The sequence below is a fragment of the Athene noctua genome, chromosome 20, assembly GCF_965140245.1.
Source record: "Athene noctua chromosome 20, bAthNoc1.hap1.1, whole genome shotgun sequence".
Lineage (NCBI taxonomy): Eukaryota > Metazoa > Chordata > Aves > Strigiformes > Strigidae > Athene > Athene noctua.
In genome coordinates, this window is record NC_134056.1 from 12,844,571 (window position 1) to 12,861,955 (window position 17,385).

At 68.4% G+C, this 17,385-nt stretch overlaps 2 protein-coding genes across 4 annotated transcripts; both read left to right on the forward strand.

Moving 5' to 3' along the window:
* The first annotated feature begins 3,518 nt into the window (after positions 1-3,518).
* AJM1 (apical junction component 1 homolog) lies at positions 3,519-12,333 on the forward strand. The gene is made up of 3 exons (XM_074923567.1): positions 3,519-3,726; positions 7,122-7,195; positions 9,030-12,333. Exon 3 carries the CDS (start codon positions 9,090-9,092, stop codon positions 12,330-12,332), a length of 3,243 nt encoding a protein of 1,080 aa, XP_074779668.1. The 5' UTR covers positions 3,519-3,726; positions 7,122-7,195; positions 9,030-9,089; the 3' UTR covers position 12,333.
* Positions 12,334-13,647: 1,314 nt separating this feature from the next.
* Positions 13,648-15,143, forward strand: PHPT1 (phosphohistidine phosphatase 1). Of its 3 annotated transcripts, none has more exons than XM_074923570.1 (3): positions 13,648-13,844; positions 14,127-14,251; positions 14,762-15,143. In XM_074923570.1, the coding sequence occupies exons 1-3, from the start codon at positions 13,688-13,690 to the stop codon at positions 14,852-14,854; spliced, it is 375 nt and encodes a 124-aa protein (XP_074779671.1). In that variant the 5' UTR covers positions 13,648-13,687; the 3' UTR covers positions 14,855-15,143. The 3 variants fall into 3 exon arrangements, with proteins under 3 accessions (XP_074779671.1, XP_074779669.1, XP_074779670.1); XM_074923568.1 differs by having other exon boundaries at positions 13,651-13,848; positions 14,125-14,251; XM_074923569.1 differs by having other exon boundaries at positions 13,679-13,764.
* Positions 15,144-17,385: the final 2,242 nt, after the last annotated feature.

Below are 17,385 nucleotides of genomic sequence, written 5' to 3' on the forward strand. Positions count from 1 at the left end.
AGCTGTGCCTGGCCCCGCCAGGGTCAGCGTCCCCAGGGCACGCCAGGGGGACCCCACTTTGGGTGGCCCCTTCCTGCTCTGAGCTGCACCAGGGTGCTCAGGAGATTCAGATATCCCGAGCCAGGTGGGTGTTGAATCTCATGAGCAAGCAGGACTTTGGGCAGGGCAGGTGGCTGGTGAGACCAGCCAGCCCCAAAACCTTTGGGTTTTTAATCATTTTGCAGCACTGGGGCTGGGCTCTGCCCGTTCACCCCGCAGCTGCTCCCCACCACCCATGGGGACGCGCTGGTCAGAGGGAGGCACCGGTGATGGATGATGTGTGAGAGAGACGGGGATGGAGTGGGGCTCTTGGGGACCTTGGCACTAGGACCAGCAGGATGGCGGCGAGGAGGCACCCAGCTCCAGGGCAGCCACAGCAGGACAGGTGGCCTCCGAGGACAGGGGTGTGGGGGCCCACAGGCACTGCCTGTCTGCATCATCCTCCAGCCCTGCATTCCCAGCTCTGCGTGACCCCAGTGGTCCTTGGGGAGGACTGGCGAGCTGCCTCACAGGCTCTGTAGGACAGACACGAGCGCCCACATCCCCCCCAAGCCAAGGTCTGCCCTGCTTTGGGGCTGGCCAAGTGCCCAGCATCACCACGGACCCCAGTGTGACCTGTGGGCATGTTGTTCTTCTTGCCTCAGTTTCCCCCTTGGCTGGGGCACAGCAGAACTGAGCCTGTCACACGCAGACACGGTGTCCAGGGCCACGCTGCGTAGGGTCATGGGGATGCACAAACCAAGCCCTCAGCCCCAGCCCCTGCTGCCCACCCCGTGCTCCCCAGCACAGCCAGGGTGTTGCTGGCAGTTGGTGAGTGATTAGTGTCAACACCTCCAGCTGCCATCGCCTGCGCAGCACTGGGGGGGGCATTCCCCAGCTGCTATCGGCAGAGACTGAAACAGGAGCTGGTGGGGAAACTGAGTCACGGGGATGCTGCGCACATCTCGGCTTTGCTCCCCGTTGGGCCTGGGGGAGGACCCAGCAGCGAGCAGGCAGAAACCCTGGCAGAGGCGGGGGGTTGCTCCCCCACGGGCCCAGCCTGGTTGCTCCTGGCCCCAGTGGCGAACGACAGCAGGACAGCCAGCTCACACACCCCAACGCAGGGGCAGAAGTTGCTCCTGCCTTGGGACAGGCGCCAGGCCGCCCTTTTTCCTGCAGGGTCATGGAAACAAGCCCTGGCTTGCGTTGTCCCTCTGGCCGCTCACATGTCCCCCACCGGCAGGACGGGGGCCCCCAGCAGCTCAGCTGGGGACAAGCCCAGACCTGCACGGTCATGACGGGGGCCCAACACCACTGTCCTTTGCACCGGGGTAGGGGACAGCCCTGTCCCTCCCCACAGAGCCCTGCTGCCCATCTGAGGTTACTGCTGGGGGTGCCCCTCTGTCCGAGGGGCTGCCATCCCTGCAAGCAGCAGACATGAGGCCAGGGGGGCCACCCCCCACTCCTGCCCAAGAGTCCCTCTCCTCCTCCTGTGGGACCTTCCCCTTCCTTTCTCCCCCAGGCTGCCCCTGGCCTGATGAGGAGGTGTCCACAGCCCCAGTGACCTCAGCACATGCCATGGCGCTGCCATCTCTGTTGGCACGGAGACGTGCCCATGGGCCTGTTGGATCCCTCAGCACTTTCCAGCCTAAAATAGCAGCCACCCGTGGGGAGCAGATGGTCCCAGCACCCCTCGCCATGGGGCTTGGGGGATGTGGTCCAGCCTGCTCATCCCCTGCCCTTGGGCAGCCGGGGCCCTGTGGCCACCTGAAGCACAGAGCTCTGGACGGGTGATCTTAATCTAGGCAGGTGTGACCCAGGGCCACAGCTGCAGGGACAGAGGGTGGCACACAGGGATGCCCTCAGGGCAGGAACCTGGCAGCAGCATCCTCCATGCCCCGAGCCTCTGTGCATTCCCATAGGATTTGGGCTCCTTCATCATTTGGGTGACTGGACCCATGGGGGATGCTGAGCCCTGGCATCCCCCTGGGCAGTGAGCTGGCCTGGCCCGCGCTCCTGCGGGCATCACGAGCCTCGCCTGTGCTCGGCTCCAGCGTGGGGCTGGTTGGCGCAGGGCCGGGAGCAGGCGGGGAGCAGATGGAGCAGCACGGTGGGGGCTGTGGAGGCCGCAGGGGCAGGAAGCCGGGGGCAGCAGGAGCGGCCGAAGCGGCAGCCCGAGCACTGTATCCTGCAGGGAGGAAAATGGAAGTGCTGGGGGGGCCAGCGGGGCCCGGCTGAGTGCAGCCCAAGGGCCCGAGGCCGCTGCTCAGCCACATATGTGCAGCAGGGACGAGCTGACCCTGCTCCCCAGCTCCCCCCGTGCAGCTGTTGCACCCTGTTCATCTGTGCGAGTTCCTGGGGCTCAGCCCAGCCCCAGGGAGGTCACGTGCTGCTGGCCCCAATGGGCTTGGCTGTGCCCACAGTGTCCCTGGGAGCACAGGGGGCATTTTGGGGCAAAGTACATCATCCCGGGCTGCGTTCCTGCAATACCAGTGTGCTGCACCCCTCTGCTCACCCCGGCACTCCTCTACCCTCTGCACACACAGAGACCTCGGAAGGATGCTCCCGGCGCCACGGCGGAGGGAAGGAAGGCTTTTGGCTATGGAGAGTTCTGAAATCAAGCAAAGCGTGGTATGCACCTGCTCTGCAGAGACGTGTGCAGGGCGGCAGACCTTAGCTCTGGGCTCAGAGCCACGTGAGCATCTGGCAGGTCCCCAGTGCTGAAGCCCCTTGCTGGGGCATCCACGGGTGCTGGGACCCTTTGCTGCATCGTGGTGCCTCTCCGGGGCTGTGGGTGGTGGGAGATGGGGAAACTGAGGCAGAGCTCTGGAGCATTGGGGCCGCTGTGTGACAAGAGCCATCAGATGCTGCCTTTGCCGGTCTAGGCCCGTTGCCCGTTGCGTCGCTGTGCAGCCCCCAACGGGGCAGCCCCGGCACCTCTGGGAAAATGAGGCCACTCCACGGAGGAGCTTACCGGGGGATTTCACTGCCCGGTTGGCCACGGGCGGGCAGGGTCACAGCAGTGTGCCAAGGTCAGGCGGGATGTGGGGACAGGGGGGACGGTCCCAGGGGGTGCTGGCACTGGGGGGCTGCTGGCTCGAGGGCAGGTGCCGGCGAGGGGGGGGGGTCATGATACACGGCGTGGGGCTGAGCCCCCCGGCACCTCGCCGGGAGACACCGGTGCCTCATCTGGGAGCACCAGGGGTCCCGCGGGTGACCACACCTGGGGTGCGGGGGGATCCCCTCGAGGGATGGCACCGGGAGAGGGGCACGGAGGGCCGGGGGTCCCCCAGGCCCTGCCCGGAGGGTCCCGCAGTGGGCGGGGAATGCTGCGAGGGGCGGGGATGGGGGCCGGGGCCGAGCGGAGCCGGACCGGGAACCGGGGACCGGTGATGGGGACCGGGGCCGGGGGCGGCGCTGGTGGGTGGCTCCCGGTCCCGGCCCCGGCCCGTAACTCCGCCTGCCGTATTTATGGGAAAACAAGCGGCGGCAGAGCCGGGCGGCCGCGGCGAGCGTCGGGCCGTGCCGTGCCGTGCCGTGCCGTGCCGTGCCGTGCCGCGCCGTGCCGTGCCGTGCCGCGCCGTGCCGTGCCGGATCGGGCGGAGCCGGGCCTGGCCGGGCCATGGCCACCGGGGCGGCGGCAGCCCCAGCCTAGCGCGGCGGCGGGGATGCGGCGGGGGGGCCGCCGGGGCGGCGGGCGCGGAGCAGGTAAGGGGGGCCCGGGCAGGGGGCTGGGGCCTGTCGTACTCCCGGGAGACCCCGACCGGGCCATCCCCCCACGACCCCCCCGCACTATCTCATCACATCCGATCCCCCCGTGCCCCCCCCCCCCCGAGCCCCCATCTCATCCCCCCGTGTTCCACATCCCCATCCCAGCTCACACCACCCCATCATCCCCCCATGCTCCCCCACATCCCCGTCCCCAGCCATCCCCCTGTGCCCTCCCCATCCCATCCCTTCAGGCCCCCCGCGCCATCCCCATCCCGCGCCCCCGGGCCGAGTCATCCCAACCCATCGCATCCCGCACCCCCGTGTCCCCCATCCCCATCCCGTCCCGCCGCAGTGCCCGGGCCGGGCCATCTCGCCCCGGCTCCCGGCGATGCCGGCCCCGGGGCGGGCTCAGCGCCCGGCGCGGCCCAGCGGGCCCGGTGCCGCCCGGTGCCGGTGCGTAGCGCGGAGGGGCCCGGGGCCACCGCCCTGGGGTCTGCGGGGCACGGCGGCGGCAGCGCCCGGGACAGCCCCGCTCCCGCCGGTTGCGTCCCTGGGGGTCGCCCCACGCACCTCCCGCCCGGCCCGGGCACTGTAAACCCACCCGGGGTCCCCCGGCCCCGAGGTGCCCCCAGCCCTCCTCCCCCCGGCCTTGGCCGTTTGTGGGTGACCCTCCGGGAGGGGGGTGCCGGGGCCTGGGTGGCAGAAGGGGGGGCTGGATGGTGTGGGGGCATCCCTTGCTGGCCCTGGGGTGCTGCTCACCCCTCACCTGGACGCCGGCACTGGGGGTACCCTCCTGGGCTGGGGCTGGGAGTGCTTCTCCCCCCGTCAGGATGAGCCCCTCCAGGGGTGCAGGCAGGATAGGGGGTGCTGGGGCACCCGGGCGGGCTGTGGCCGTGCAGGAAGGCTGGGGGGGGCCAGTGCAGGGGCTGGGGGGGGTGTGGTGGGTGCAGGGTCACAGGGCTGCGTCGGTCAGGGCCGGGGGGCACAGAGGATGTGTGGAGGGGCAGTGCAGCGTGTGCAGGGGGGGACGATGCCAAGGGGCACTGTGTGCCTTGGGCGGTGCCCTGGGGGTGTCACAGAACTGTCTATTTGCCACGTACAGAGGGCAGGGGCGGGGGGGGCAGTGGGTTCCCTGGCTGTGGGCAGCGCGTGTGCCAGCTCCCTGTGCGGGCAGCGCCCGGGCAGCGCGTGCACAGGCAGCGTTAGCTGTCAGCGCCCTCCCGCTGCGCAGGCCTGTGCGCAGCGTGGCCGTGGGCTGGCAGTGCCCACGGTGCGGCCGCTGCCCTCCTGCCTGCACAGGCAGCAGCGTGCTGGCGGTGCCTCCGGCGTGGGCTGCACCAGCGCAGGGGTCGCGGTAGGTGCCAGATGCTGCGCTGGCCGTTTCCAGATGTGGGCACCGCTGAGGTGCTCGGGGCACTGCCCGCGCTGCCGGCGCGTTGGTGCTGCCTGTGGGGCGGCGCACAGGCAGGGAGCTCGCGCAGCGCGGCAGGCACTGGCAGCGTGCTGGGGCTGCCTGCGGGCCGTTGCAGTGGCAGCAGTGCAGTGCGTGTGTCGGCAGCGTGCTGGCAGCGCAGGCAGCACGCTGTGGGACACGTGCAGGCAGCGTGCTCAGGACAGCGCACTGGCGGTGTGCTCAGCGCAGTGTGTGCAGGCAGCGGCCTCGCTGTGTGCATGGGGCAGGCAGCGAGCTGGCAGCGCCCTGGCAGTGCTCAGCGCAGCACGGGCAGGCTGGGGGGCAGCGCACTGGCAGCACGGTGTGTGCAGGCAGCTTGGGGCACTGCCCAGGCAGCGTGGGGACAGCAGGCGGCCGTGAGTGGGACGGTGCCCTGGCAGTGTGCTCTGTGCAGCGTGGGGGCAGGCTGGGGGGCAGTGCCCCGGCAGTGCTCAGCGCAGTGGGGGCAGGCAGCATGGGGACAGGCTGTGGGCAGCGCCCGGGCAGAGCACTTGCCGTGGGCATGGGGCGGGCAGCAGGGGGGCGGCGCACAGGCAGGGTGCTGCAGTGCCCTGGCAGCGCAGTGTGCACTGGCAGGGCCCTGCACAGTCCTGCTGTACGGACCACACGTGCTGCGTGCAGGCAGTGACCCAGTTCCTGGCAGCTTCCCGCGGGCCCCCCCGGCAGCCTGGGGTTGCTCCTGGCCCCCGGCATCCTCATGCCGCTGCCGTGGGCCGGAGGGGCAGGAGGCCGGGTGCTCACGTGTGGCACGGTGGGAGCAGGGTGCTGGGCAGCATGGGGTGCCAGGCTGGCAGCGAGGGCAGCCCCCAGCTGCAGGCAGGGCTCCACCGGCAGGGCTGGGTGCTGACTGGGGTGGAAGCGTGTGGGTGGCACCGGGCCCCGCAGCGGTACCAAGGCGAGCGGTGGGGGGGGTCCTGTGGGCTGCATGGGGTGGGTCCTGCTGGGTGCCCCTTGGCAACCCTGCAGGCCAGCCGGAGGGGAGCTGCTGTGCCAGGGACAGGCTGGATAGAGGTGTCCATGTGTCCTGCCCAGCAGTGGGGGCACGGGAGGGCTTTACAACAAACTGCCTGAGCCCTCCGTGGGGCAGAGATGTGGGCATGGGGCTGGCAGTGTCCCCAGGGGCCGTGTGCCCCTGGAGGGTGGCTCCTGCGCAGGGAGCTCGGTGGACACCAGCAGCTCTGAGAGTGCAGCCAGTGGCGTCAGCACCCCTGTGGTGACACGGCCCGGAGAGCCTGGGCAGGGAGACTGGTGCCTGCCAAGAGTGGGCAGGGCTGGGGGCGAGGCGGGACGCCCAGTCCCCACCAGCCAGAGGGTTGGAGACCAGAGGGGACGCAAAATCCTCTCCCTGTGGAGGGGACTCAGCACGGGGGACAGGGCGGGTGTGGGAGCGCGGCGGCACTGGGCACCAGCAGTGTTGGTGGGGCCGTCCTGGCTCTGCCCCCGCAATGGGCAGAGGATGCCCACGGCTTTGTGGGTGCTCTGCTCTCCCTGCGGTGCCGCAAAACCCTGGCTTCCCCCAGCCCCCCCGCAGTGCTGCCACCCCAGCAGCCTCCCCACGCACCCACGCTGTTCTCACAGAGGAGGAATAATTTGGAGAAACCATGGCAACCTGGGCAGCACTAGGGATGCCAGCACTGCACTGTCCCTGGGTCCCCCCACTGCCATGGCCTCGTGCGGCTCTGCGGGCAGCGGGGAACTGCTGGGGTGGGGTGGGGGCTGCCAGTGCCCATGGGATGCAGCGCCCATGTCCCCAGGGCACAGGGATGCGCACAGGGGCCTCGCTGGGCTACAGTTCAGTTTGGCTCAGCAGGGTCTTGTGGCTGCAAGGGTCTCTCCGGGTGCTCAGTGTCCTCCCAGGGTACCCCATGGCTCCGGCAGCTGCCCCTCTGCCATGGCCAGGAGCTTCCTGGGACCCTCACATGCCTCTTTTATCTTGCAGTGCTGGGATGGAGCTGCCGCAGGGCCCTTGGCCAGCTCAGCCCACCCACCTCCTCCCTGCTGCTGCCGGACCAGGTAGGACCCTGGGCTGTCGTTCCCTGCCCACCAGCTGCCCCGACACCACGGGGATGGGCTTCCCAACGCCACTGCTGGCATCACTGCGGTGCGGGGTGCTGCCTTCCCAGACCCACCCCAGCTCCCAAGCGTTGTGATGCAGCGGGGCCGATGCTGAGCCACTGCTCCAGGGGCAAACCCGCTCCCCCAGCCCTGGAGGCACCGGGATCCCCATCTCCTCCTGGCATCAAGCTCTCCTCAGCCCACCCCAGGGACAGACACCCCAACCCCACTGGCTCTGGCATCTGTCTCCCCCCCAGCTTTGGGGTGAGGCAGGGCTTTATCTGGTTAATGAGGGGGGAGCCAAGCCCCCCTCCCCATCTCTGCATAGTCAATACTGCTTCTTGCCAAATAAAGTCTATTCCTTTCCTCCCAGAAATACCTTCCCTGTGGTCCTCTGCTGCTGTATAAAGCCAAATGCCTTTTGCTGTGTACCTTTAGTATATTCTGGAGCAGCTGGCACTCACCTGCCCTCCTGGGCCCCTGGGCCGCGTGGCTAAAAAAACAAACCTTCATAGGATGTGGCGAGCATTAAAGCCGGCCAGGTAGCCCTGCCATGGGCTGTACGTCCACCTGGTGCCAATGGCCGCCTGCAGCCGGCGCTCAGTGGGCTTTTGGTGAGGATTAGTGCCACAACCCACTGGGCCTTGCGGGCAAACCACCTTGTCTGCTCTCCGGGTTGCTCTGGGGGGCTTGTGCTGATGTGCCCCCCTTGTCACACAGCTGTGTCACGCATGCGGCTGGGGACTGTGCCCACCCCAGCCACCCGTGCAGCATCGTCCCAGACCAGGTAGGGTGCATGGTGCTAGTGCACGGTGGGTGCCAGACCCCCTGTCCCACAGGAGCTGCAGCCGCTGTCCCACTCGCTCTCCAGCCCGGGAGAGGTGTCCTGGCTGCAGGACGCAGGAGAGGACAAAGGTGGTGGTGCTGAACCAGCACAGCCCCTCCGGTGCAGGGCTGTTGTGGAAGAACCCCGGTCTGTCCTGCTCAGAGCCCCGGGAAGCAGCAGAGGAGTCGCTGCTGGCATGTGGGGTTAGGCACCGGCCACAGCACCCGCCTGCCAGCCCCCGGCGCTGCCCGTGCCGGTCCGGAGCTGACCCAGGGACCGATGTGGCTTCAAGCAGCCAGGACTGTTGGCACCCCACAGGGCTGACAGTGCCCCCCACCCCAGAACCCCAGAGCTGCGTTGGCTTTGAGACCACCACGGTGGGTGCTTGTGGTCCCGACCCCTGGGTAATGCTCCTTCTTGCACTGCCTACAACACTGGTGCTGGGCACAGCGTGTGCTGGGATGTGGGTGCACATGGTCCCAGGAGACCCCACAGCCACTCGGATGCTCACAGCAGGGGCCGGGTACACGTTCCCCATCTGCTATGGAAAACCCTGGTGGCCCCAGCCCCATTCAGAGCTGCTACTCCCTGTAACGCTGCAGGAGGGTCCCCGTGTCTTCTTGCACCCTAGGAACAGGGGCATGCAGTCGGTGGCCTCCTCTCCCTGCAGTGAGCTGGCACCTCTCCCTGCCTACCCTGTGGTGCCCGCTGCACCCGCAGGTGCCCTGCCATCTGCTCCGTTATTTGCACCCTGGATTTGGAGCCCTTTTCCAGCTTCTTCCCCCAGTTGGGATCTCACTACTACCAGCAGCAGCAGAGGCTGGGACTCCCCTGACCCCTCATTTCTGAAGAAGTGGCCAAACCCTCCCCACCCCAAGCCAGGAGCTGTGGGGATTTATCCAGTTGTCATCGTGGCTCCCTGAGGTCTCCGCCAGGATTTAGGCGCCTTCATCTGTTCTCTTGTAGGGCTGGCTGCCTTCTGAGGCCGTCTGAAGGGGAGCTGGCAGGAGAAGAGTCGCTTTTAAGATGACACGAACAGACCCGCCTGACATCCTGGTGTCTACAGTGTACCAAGACATAAAGGTGGCCACCACAGCCCCCAGGGATTCGATTGTCTGCCAGCCCCTGGCACAATGTGATGCCTCCATGTCCTCGTCCCTGCCCCGCGAGCCGCAGCCCTTCAACAAGCGCCACTGCAGGAGCTTTGACTTCCTTGAGTCATTGGACGAGCAGCTGGGCACCCCCCCGGCCATGGAGCGCTCCTGCCCGCGCCCCGGCACCCCCGAACCTGCACCAGGGCCGCCAGGCAGGCGGGTGCCACCCAAGACGGACCCTTACACCGGCAGAGCGCCCCCGCCGAGGAGCGAGCCAAAGCGACGCGCCCGCTCCAAGAGCGCGCCACGGGTGAAGTCCACCTTCACCCCGGTGCCCATCTCAGTCTCGGCATCGCCGCCGCCGGCCCGGCGCGGGCGGGAGGCGCTGCGGGTGGCGCGGGAGCCCTCCCGCCCTGATCCCTCGCCGCGCCGCGAGGCCCAGGTTCCGCTGCGGGCGCTGGCTAACGAGGTGCACCCCATCAAGCTGCAGCCACAGCGCAGCAGCGTCAGCCGCATCTCCCCACTCTGCCTGGGCAACAACTGCTTCGAGGAGGGGCCGGGCGTCAAGGTGGGCGCCAGCCCCCACGTCAAGTGCCGGGTGGACATCAAGCCGGACGAGGCGGTGCTGGTGCACGCGGCGCGCAGCCTGCGGGCAGCCCAGAACAGGCAGGAACCGCCGCGCTGGCCCCGTGCGCCCGGGGCTGCCCGCAGCCTGGCGGTGCCGGGGAGCAGGCAGGCGTCCGCCTCCCGCACGCCCACCCCCAGCGACTCCTACAGCGGGGACCCCCCGCTCCTGCCCTACCCCGGCGAGTACTATGAGGCAGACCCCCGGGCGCTGGCATACCAGACGGTGCCGGTGCCGGCCTCGCGGGAGTTCAGGGAGTACCCGGAGAGGGGCTGCATGACCTTCTCGGCCGCCGGCGTCCCTGCCAAGTTCTTCTACGCAGAGGAGCCGGCGCGGTGCCCCAGCCCCGCCGTGCCCCTCCGCAGCTCCGGCTACGCCAGCTACCCCTACCCTGGCCGCCACACCATCCCCCAGCACTTTTACACCGAGGACCCGGCCAAAGCCGCTATCCACACGGTGCCACCCCGGACGTTGTACGTGGAGGAGGCGCGGGGCTACCCGGTACAGGAGGCGCCTGCCCGTGCCTTCTACGGGGATGAGCCCCGCTTTTATGCCCCCCGCGGCACCCCTGTCAAAACCCTCTACACCGAGGATGCCCGGACGTACCCGGCCCTTGGCTCCTCTGCGCGGGTCTTCTATGCCGAGGACTATGGGAAGTACCGGGAGCGGGAGGTGCTGTCGCGGACGTGCCCCCCACCTCGCAGCACCCAACCCTTGCACTTCAGTGACTGGTACTGCCCTGAGCGGGGCACGCTGCCCTACCAGACCTTGCAAGTGTCACGCTTTACCCCGCAGCCAGCCGGGCGCGAGGCCATGTTCTCCTCCTGGCACGCCAGCTACGGCGTCACCCCTCCACGACTGGGCCGGGAGAGCCAGCACTACTCCAAATCCTGGGATAACATCCTGGCGCCAGCGGCGCGCAGGGAGGAGGTCCTGCAGCGCGGGCGCAGCTATGAGAACCTGCTCGCCCAGGAGCAGCACCGTGCCTTATCCCCTGAGGAGCGCCGGCAGCCGGTGGTGATCAACCTGTCAAGCTCGCCCAAGCGCTACGCCGCCCTGTCCCTCTCAGAGAGCTCCATCCTCGAGAGGGTACATGCTGACGGTGGCCGTGGCCCCCCGGGACGCTCCTGGTATGTCACACCGGAGATCACCATCACCGACAACGACATCCGCGCTGATGGGCTGGGCAGGAGCGAGAGGCGCTCGGCCAGCTGGGATGTGCTGGATGGGGGGCGGGAGCGCGGTCCCTACACCGTGCCCTGTGCCCCACAGCCCGTCCCCAGGGAGAGCAGCTCGGGGCGCCAGCGCAGCCTGGAGCAGCTGGACGAGCTCATCACAGACCTTGTCATCGACTACAAGCCGGCACCAGGCCACCGTGCCGGGGACAGGGACAGTCTCGCTGAGCAGCTCAAGCAGCTTCTGAGCAGCAGCGCCACAGGGCCCCCCCGGCGGGGCGAGGGCAGGAAGGTCCCTCCCAGCGTGCCTGAGGGACCCCGACCCACAAAGGAGCAGCCGGGTCCCAGCTCCCGTGACAGCGCCCCGCGCCCCACACCCACCTCACTGTCTGTCGGCCCCTTCGAGAAGTCTCCGGAGAACTGCTCACCTGACCTGAGCGCGGAGGAGGACGACATGATGATGTGCTCCAACGCCAAGTGCCGGCGGACAGAGACCATGTTCAACGCCTGCCTCTACTTCAAGTCGTGCCACAGCTGCTACACCTACTACTGCTCCCGGCACTGCCGCCGCGAGGACTGGGACACGCACAAGGAGAGCTGCGTCTATGGGCGCGTGGGCAGCATCTGCCGCCACGTCCTGCAGTTCTGCCGGGAGAACACCGAGGTGCACAAGGCCTTCTCACGCATCGCCAAGGTGGGCTACCTCTCCCGTGGCCGTGGCGTCCTCTTCCTGGGCTTCCCCAATGCCGGCTCAGCTGAGAACTTCCTCCAGTTCGGGCTGGAGAGCCTGCTGATGTCCCCCACCTACCTGTCCCTGCGGGAGCTGGAGAGCTACTCGGACAACCTGGGGGAGTACGCCCGGGAGCTGCGGGAGACGGGCAACCAGTACGACCCCGATGAATGTTTCCTCCTGAATGTAACAGTGGCCGTCACTCAAAAAGTGCCGGAGAGGCCGTCGCCAAAGATGCAGGTGCCGACGGTCAGGAAATATGCCAAGGTGGCCTTAGCCTCCTCCAGCCCCGAGAAGAAGATCCTGAAGAAGGAGCGGGACATGGAGACACTGATCCTGACGCCCCCACCCGGCACAGCGGACATCGACAAGGAGGGGGAAGAGGGCCGCAAGGCGCGGGAGGTCTGCTTCATCAACATCCAGCGGGAGCTGCGCATCCGCGGCGTCTTCCTGCGGCACGAGTTCCCCGCCGTCTACGAGCAGCTCTGCGACTTCGTGGAGAGCAACAAGCGCTTCACCCCCACCACCATCTACCCCATCGACAAGAGGACAGGCAAACAGTTCATGTGCATGATCATGGCAGCCTCCGAGCCCCGCACCCTCGACTGGGTGGCCAGCCCCAACCTCCTGGATGACATCATGTGAACGTGGGGTGTGGACCCCCCCAGCACCCCCCGGGTCACCCCCCTTTGTAGATAGGTATTGCCCTGTCAGCACGGTGGGACGGGGACCCCCTCTCGGATGCAGCCCCAGGGGAGGCAGCTGCGGTGGGCTGCCAGCGCTCAGCCTTGGCTGAGGGAGCTGCAGCCAGAGCCACGGCGGGGCCGGGCTGGGGGGCCACGGGACCACGGGAGCACGGGCCAACGTCCTGGCAAGGCCCCACAGAGCCCTCTCGGGGCGAGCGGTGCTTGGCCTGAGCGGGGGCACCCCAGGCACCCTCCCCAGCCTCTGCCCACCAGCCAGCCCGACTGCCTGCACACCCAGACCCCCCCGCCGTGCCTGCCCACACCCCGTGCCTGTGCCCAGGGCCCTGCCCGGCCTCCCCAGTGCCCCCAGTACCCGGGGTCCCGCAGAGCCCCAAGGCACTGCAGGGGCTGTGCCCGGGCTGGGGGTGCCTGTACGGTCTGCGGGTGGGAGCGGGGCTGCACAAGGTCTCTGTGTCCGAGCGCGTCACTGTCCGAGGTCCAGTGGGACCCTGTAAAGGTGGCTGAGGCACCCTCGGGTGCCCCCCGGGACCCCTTAAAGTCTCTGGGTACAGGGTCCCTGCATGCGGGGTGGGGTGGGGTGGTCCCTGGACGTTGACACGGGCGCGGGGCCGTGTCCAGTGCTGGGGGCCGAGCCAGGCCGGCCCAAGGGAGGGTGGTGGGCAGCCCCGGTGCCCCCGGGGCGCACGGCCACCTCCCTTCCACGGGCTCTGGCACGGCGCGGCGGGGAGGGCGGTGCACAGCGGGGGCCGGGCGCGGGGGGTCTCACCGGGGCAGCGGGGGGAGCCGCAGGCCAGCGGCCAGAGGTGCTGCGCGCCGGGGAGCGCCCGCGGCAGGGCTGCGGCTCCGGGGCTGCCCGCGGCGGGGTGAGGGCAGGCGGGGCAGAGCCGGGGCTGGCGCCACGCCGGCTCCCGCCACCCCCCTGCTCAGCCGGGGCCGCCTCCCATCGCTGCCCAGTCCCGGTCTGACAGCGCCGGCCGCCCCGTCTGCGCGCTGCCTGCAGGCGGGGTGCGCGCGGCCCCGGTCCCCAGCCAGGCCCCTCTCCCCGCCCGCCGCGGCTTCCACCGTCGGCGGGCCTCGGCGCCCCGGCGCGAAGCCGCGGGAGAAGATCCCGGGGTCCCCCAGCCCTGCCCGGGGGCTCCCCGGCGAGACCCGCCCCGGGGCGACCCGCGGGCACCCCCGGCGCCCCCCGGCAGGGCTCCGCCCCCCCGGTTGTGGGCGGGGCCTCGGGGCGGGCCCGGGCGCTGGTTGGCCGTTGGGGCGGAAGGGGCGGGGCGCGGTGGCGGGGCGGGCGCCATGGCGATGGCGGCGGCGGCGGCGGAGGCGCTGTCGCGGGTCCCGGACGTGGAGATCGACGGCGGCGGCGTCTTCAAGTACGTGCTGGTGCGCGTGCGCGCGGGCGGCGGGCCCGGGAAGGACGTCGTGCGCGGCCACGGCTGGGCCGAGTACCACGGTGAGGGGCGCGGGGCGCCGGCCGGGCTCGGGGAGCGGGGCGGGGTTCTCCGGGGAGGGGGTTCAGGGGGTTCAGGGGCCCCCGGGGGGGCTCCACTGTGGGCCCGGCGGTACCGAGGGGAGCGGCTGAGGCTGCCCCGCACCGCGGCCCCCTCCACGGGCCCGGGGAGCCGGCGAGGGGCTGTCCCGGGGGTGGGGGTGGCCCAGGTCCCCGGCGGCCGCCCGCCCCCTCTCCGCTCGCACTGACCCGCCGCGCGTCCCCCCCACGGCTCCCTCCCCGCAGCCGACCTCTACGAGCGGATGGTGCAGGAGCTGGAGCAGCAGGGCCTGGGCTGCGAGTGCCTGGGGGGCGGCCGCCTCTCCCACCGCCCCCAGGAGAGGAAGATCCACGTCTACGGGTACTCGGTGGTAAGCGAGGCGCCGCGGGGGGGGACGGGGGACGGGGGATGCACCCACCCGTGGACGCGCCTTCTCCGCCCCCCGGCGGCAGTACGAGTGCCCCTGCCGGTACCGCTGCCGCTGGCTGGACCGACACCGGGTCCCCTCGGGAGCAGAAGGGCCGGGCCGAAGGGCAGAGGGTGCCGCCGGGGCTTGGCCGGGGGTGCCCGCGTCCCTTCGGGAGTGCCCCAGGAGGGTATCGGGGATGCCGGGTGCCGGTTTCCGCAGCCCCGGGGTGGCTCCGTCCCTCGGCCCGGTTGCCGTGCCGCGCTGTCTGGCAGCGGGGGCCGGGCTGAGCTGCCCGCGGCCTGAGCCACTGCCACCGAGGGCTTGGAGCTGGCACGGGCTCAGCAGCACCGTCTGCTGCCGGGGGGTGCTGCTGGGGCATCTGCTGTCGGCGAGCTGCCCCAGGGCTTCGCCAAGCTCTCCCGCGGGTCGTAACCGCGCTGCCTCTACTTTGGACCCTCTCTCTTCTGCCAGGGCTTCGGGCGAGCGGACCACTCCGTGACTACGGAGAAGCTGAAAGCCAAGTACCCGGACTATGAGATCACCTGGGCGGACGAAGGCTACTGACTTGCTCTGGCTGGGCAGCGGCGCCAGCCTGGAGCTGGCACAGCCGGATCCAGCACCAGAGCGGTGGCAGCAGGCTCCCCGTGCTCTGGGCTCTCCTGGTTTTTCTTTGTGTTGAACTCGTCTGTTCTCCGCTGTCACCCGGCTTCCCACGTGCCGTGGTGCTCCCCACCTCCCCAGCGTGGCACGGTAAAGCCTTGGTGCAGCCGGTGGGTGCTCTGTCCTGGTCTCCCTGGTGGCGAGGGGGTTTGTCCCACGTGTGTATGTGAGAATTAAACACGTTGGGAGCACAGTTGCTTGCGTGGTCACATGTTCACGGCTCAGCCTGCGCCTTCCCCTGGTTCTGTGTTGTGCCCCCTTACAATGGGGGTGACTCCCCCCCTCGGGTTTCCAGCCCCTTGTGGGGGGCCTGACCCCAGACCTGGCAGGGTCTGGGGTGGGGACAGCAGAAAGTGTGTCAGAATTAACCTTGAGAAGAGCTAAGGCAGGGGAGGAGAAAGCAGTGGGTGCCCACTCCTGGCAGAGGGAAGGGCAGGGTGGTCCCAGGGGAAGCAACACCCTCATCTCCTGCTGGGAGGGAGCTGAGCTGCCTGGGAGCGTGGTTTGGAAGAACATACTCATTCCCACCCTGGCAGCTGGTCACACCATGAGGTAGAGCATCCTCCTGGACAGGCAGGACTGGCTCCTGTCCCTCAGTATTTCCCAGGGAGACTCCACTTGCACTTCCAGTGAAGAGCTGGGTGGTGAGACTGGGAAAAGCTGCTGGAGCCTTTGGTGGCAGGAGAGCTTGAGGGGAACGTGCAGGTCAGGTTGGGAAGGTGGATTGCTCAGTCGCCATCCCATACAAGGTTGGGGCTGGAGGAACCTCACCACTCCATGTCCCCAGCCCCGTTTCACTTGGGCTGTGATCCTGTTTGCTCCCAGCTCCTGCCTGTCTGCTTTGCCTGCTGCTGCCACCCTGCCTTCCCCTCTTGCCATCGGGGATACAGGCATCTAGACAGGAGATGGATCCTCTACCTGGAGCTGTGCAGGGCCAGCACAACCTGCTGAAGCTCAGCCCCTGTGCCTGGTGTCCTGCCCCAAACTCAAAAGGCAGAAGATCATGATGGATGGGGATGAGCTTCATGGGCCAGGCTGGGGCTGCAGGGCCCACTGCCTGGCTGGCGGCTTGGGGCTGGAGCTGTGTTTCCTGAGGAGGATCATGCCCATCAGCCTTGCAAGCTGGTGGAGGGGGAAGAAAACGGGGGGCTAAGCCCATGTGCCCTGGACACACATTAGGTTGCACTGACTCACTCTACAAAAGTAGCTCTGCTGTGCCCAGCAAGGTGTTGACCACTTCCCCCATGCTGGGGTGGATGTCACCCAACAATCAGGCATGCACTGAACACGGGTGGCTGTTAGGTGGGGGCTGAGTGTCTTGTGTTGGTCACATGGAGGAGCAGAGCTTCCCCGCAAGTCCCTGGATCACAGACCTTGGAGGCGCCTCGGGGGTGTCATCCCTCCCCTGCCCCGCAGGGCTGGCAGCAGCAGGTTGCCCCAGGCTGTGGCCAGGTGGGTTTTGGGCATCTCCACGGATGCAGACCCCACAGCAGCCTGGCCAACCTGCTTGGTTTTGATGAACCTCACAGGAGAAAAGTTTTTTCTTAAGATTAAGTGATGTTTCATGTTCTCTGTTGTTGTTGCCCTCGTCCCTTCATGGGGCACTTGCTCCTCGGAAGAGGCTGGCTCTTTGCTTCCTCCTGTCGGGTCTTTATACACATGGGTGACATCTCCCTGCACCAAATCTTATGAGACCGAGCAGCTCCAGCGCTCTCAGCCTCTCCTCGAGGGAAGTCCAGTCCCTCTGTCATCGTCACAGCCCCTGAGCTACATCTGCTCCAGTACGCCCACATTTCTCGTACTGGTGCCCAGCATCCCTGTGTCTCCCCAGTGCAGAGGAGAGGGATCAGACCTGCTGGAGATGCTCTGCCTGTGCACCCGGGAGGCTGGTGGCTGCTTTGCTGGAGGCCGTGGCACTGGCTCATGGTGCCTGCCAGCTTGGTGCCTGCCAGTTTTCCAGACAGCAGGGGGAGAGCAGGGCTGCCTGCAGGTTCTGCCAGCCCCAGGGTGCCCAGGCTGGGAGGACACAGTGTTGCTGGCCTCTGCCTGTCATGGCTCATGCTGGGGGAGGGAGCTGAACCCTGCATTTTACTGTGCCTGATGCGATTGTGCTGTCCAAGGCCATTGGCTAGGAGGGGAGAAACCTCCATACTCAGCCTTCAGCAATGGGGCACAGGGGCTGCTGGCAGCAGAAGCAGGAGGACTACCCTGGGGCAGCGCAGACCCCATGAGCCCTGGCAGCAGCTTCCCCAAGTGGGGAAACTGAGGCAGGGGCAGTGCTTGCCATCAGCAGGCAGCTCCAGCAGTGCCATATGGGGCTCTGGTTGCTGAGCCACGCTCCTTCCAGGCTGAACAGCCCTTCCTGGGGCTCTGCCAGGGTTGTTCTGCCCCAGGAGTGATCTGGTTGTGGCCCTAGAGCTGTGCTCTTTCACCCG

Coding starts and splice junctions, on each gene's coding strand:
- AJM1 (XM_074923567.1), top strand. CDS start 9,090: ATGACACGAACAGACCCGCCTGACATCCTGGTGTCTACAGTGTACCAA.
- PHPT1 (XM_074923568.1), top strand. CDS start 13,688: ATGGCGATGGCGGCGGCGGCGGCGGAGGCGCTGTCGCGGGTCCCGGAC. Junction 13,849..14,124: donor TGGGCCGAGTACCACGGTGA/GGGGCGCGGGGC, acceptor CTCCCTCCCCGC/AGCCGACCTCTACGAGCGGA. Junction 14,252..14,761: donor ACGTCTACGGGTACTCGGTG/GTAAGCGAGGCG, acceptor CTCTTCTGCCAG/GGCTTCGGGCGAGCGGACCA.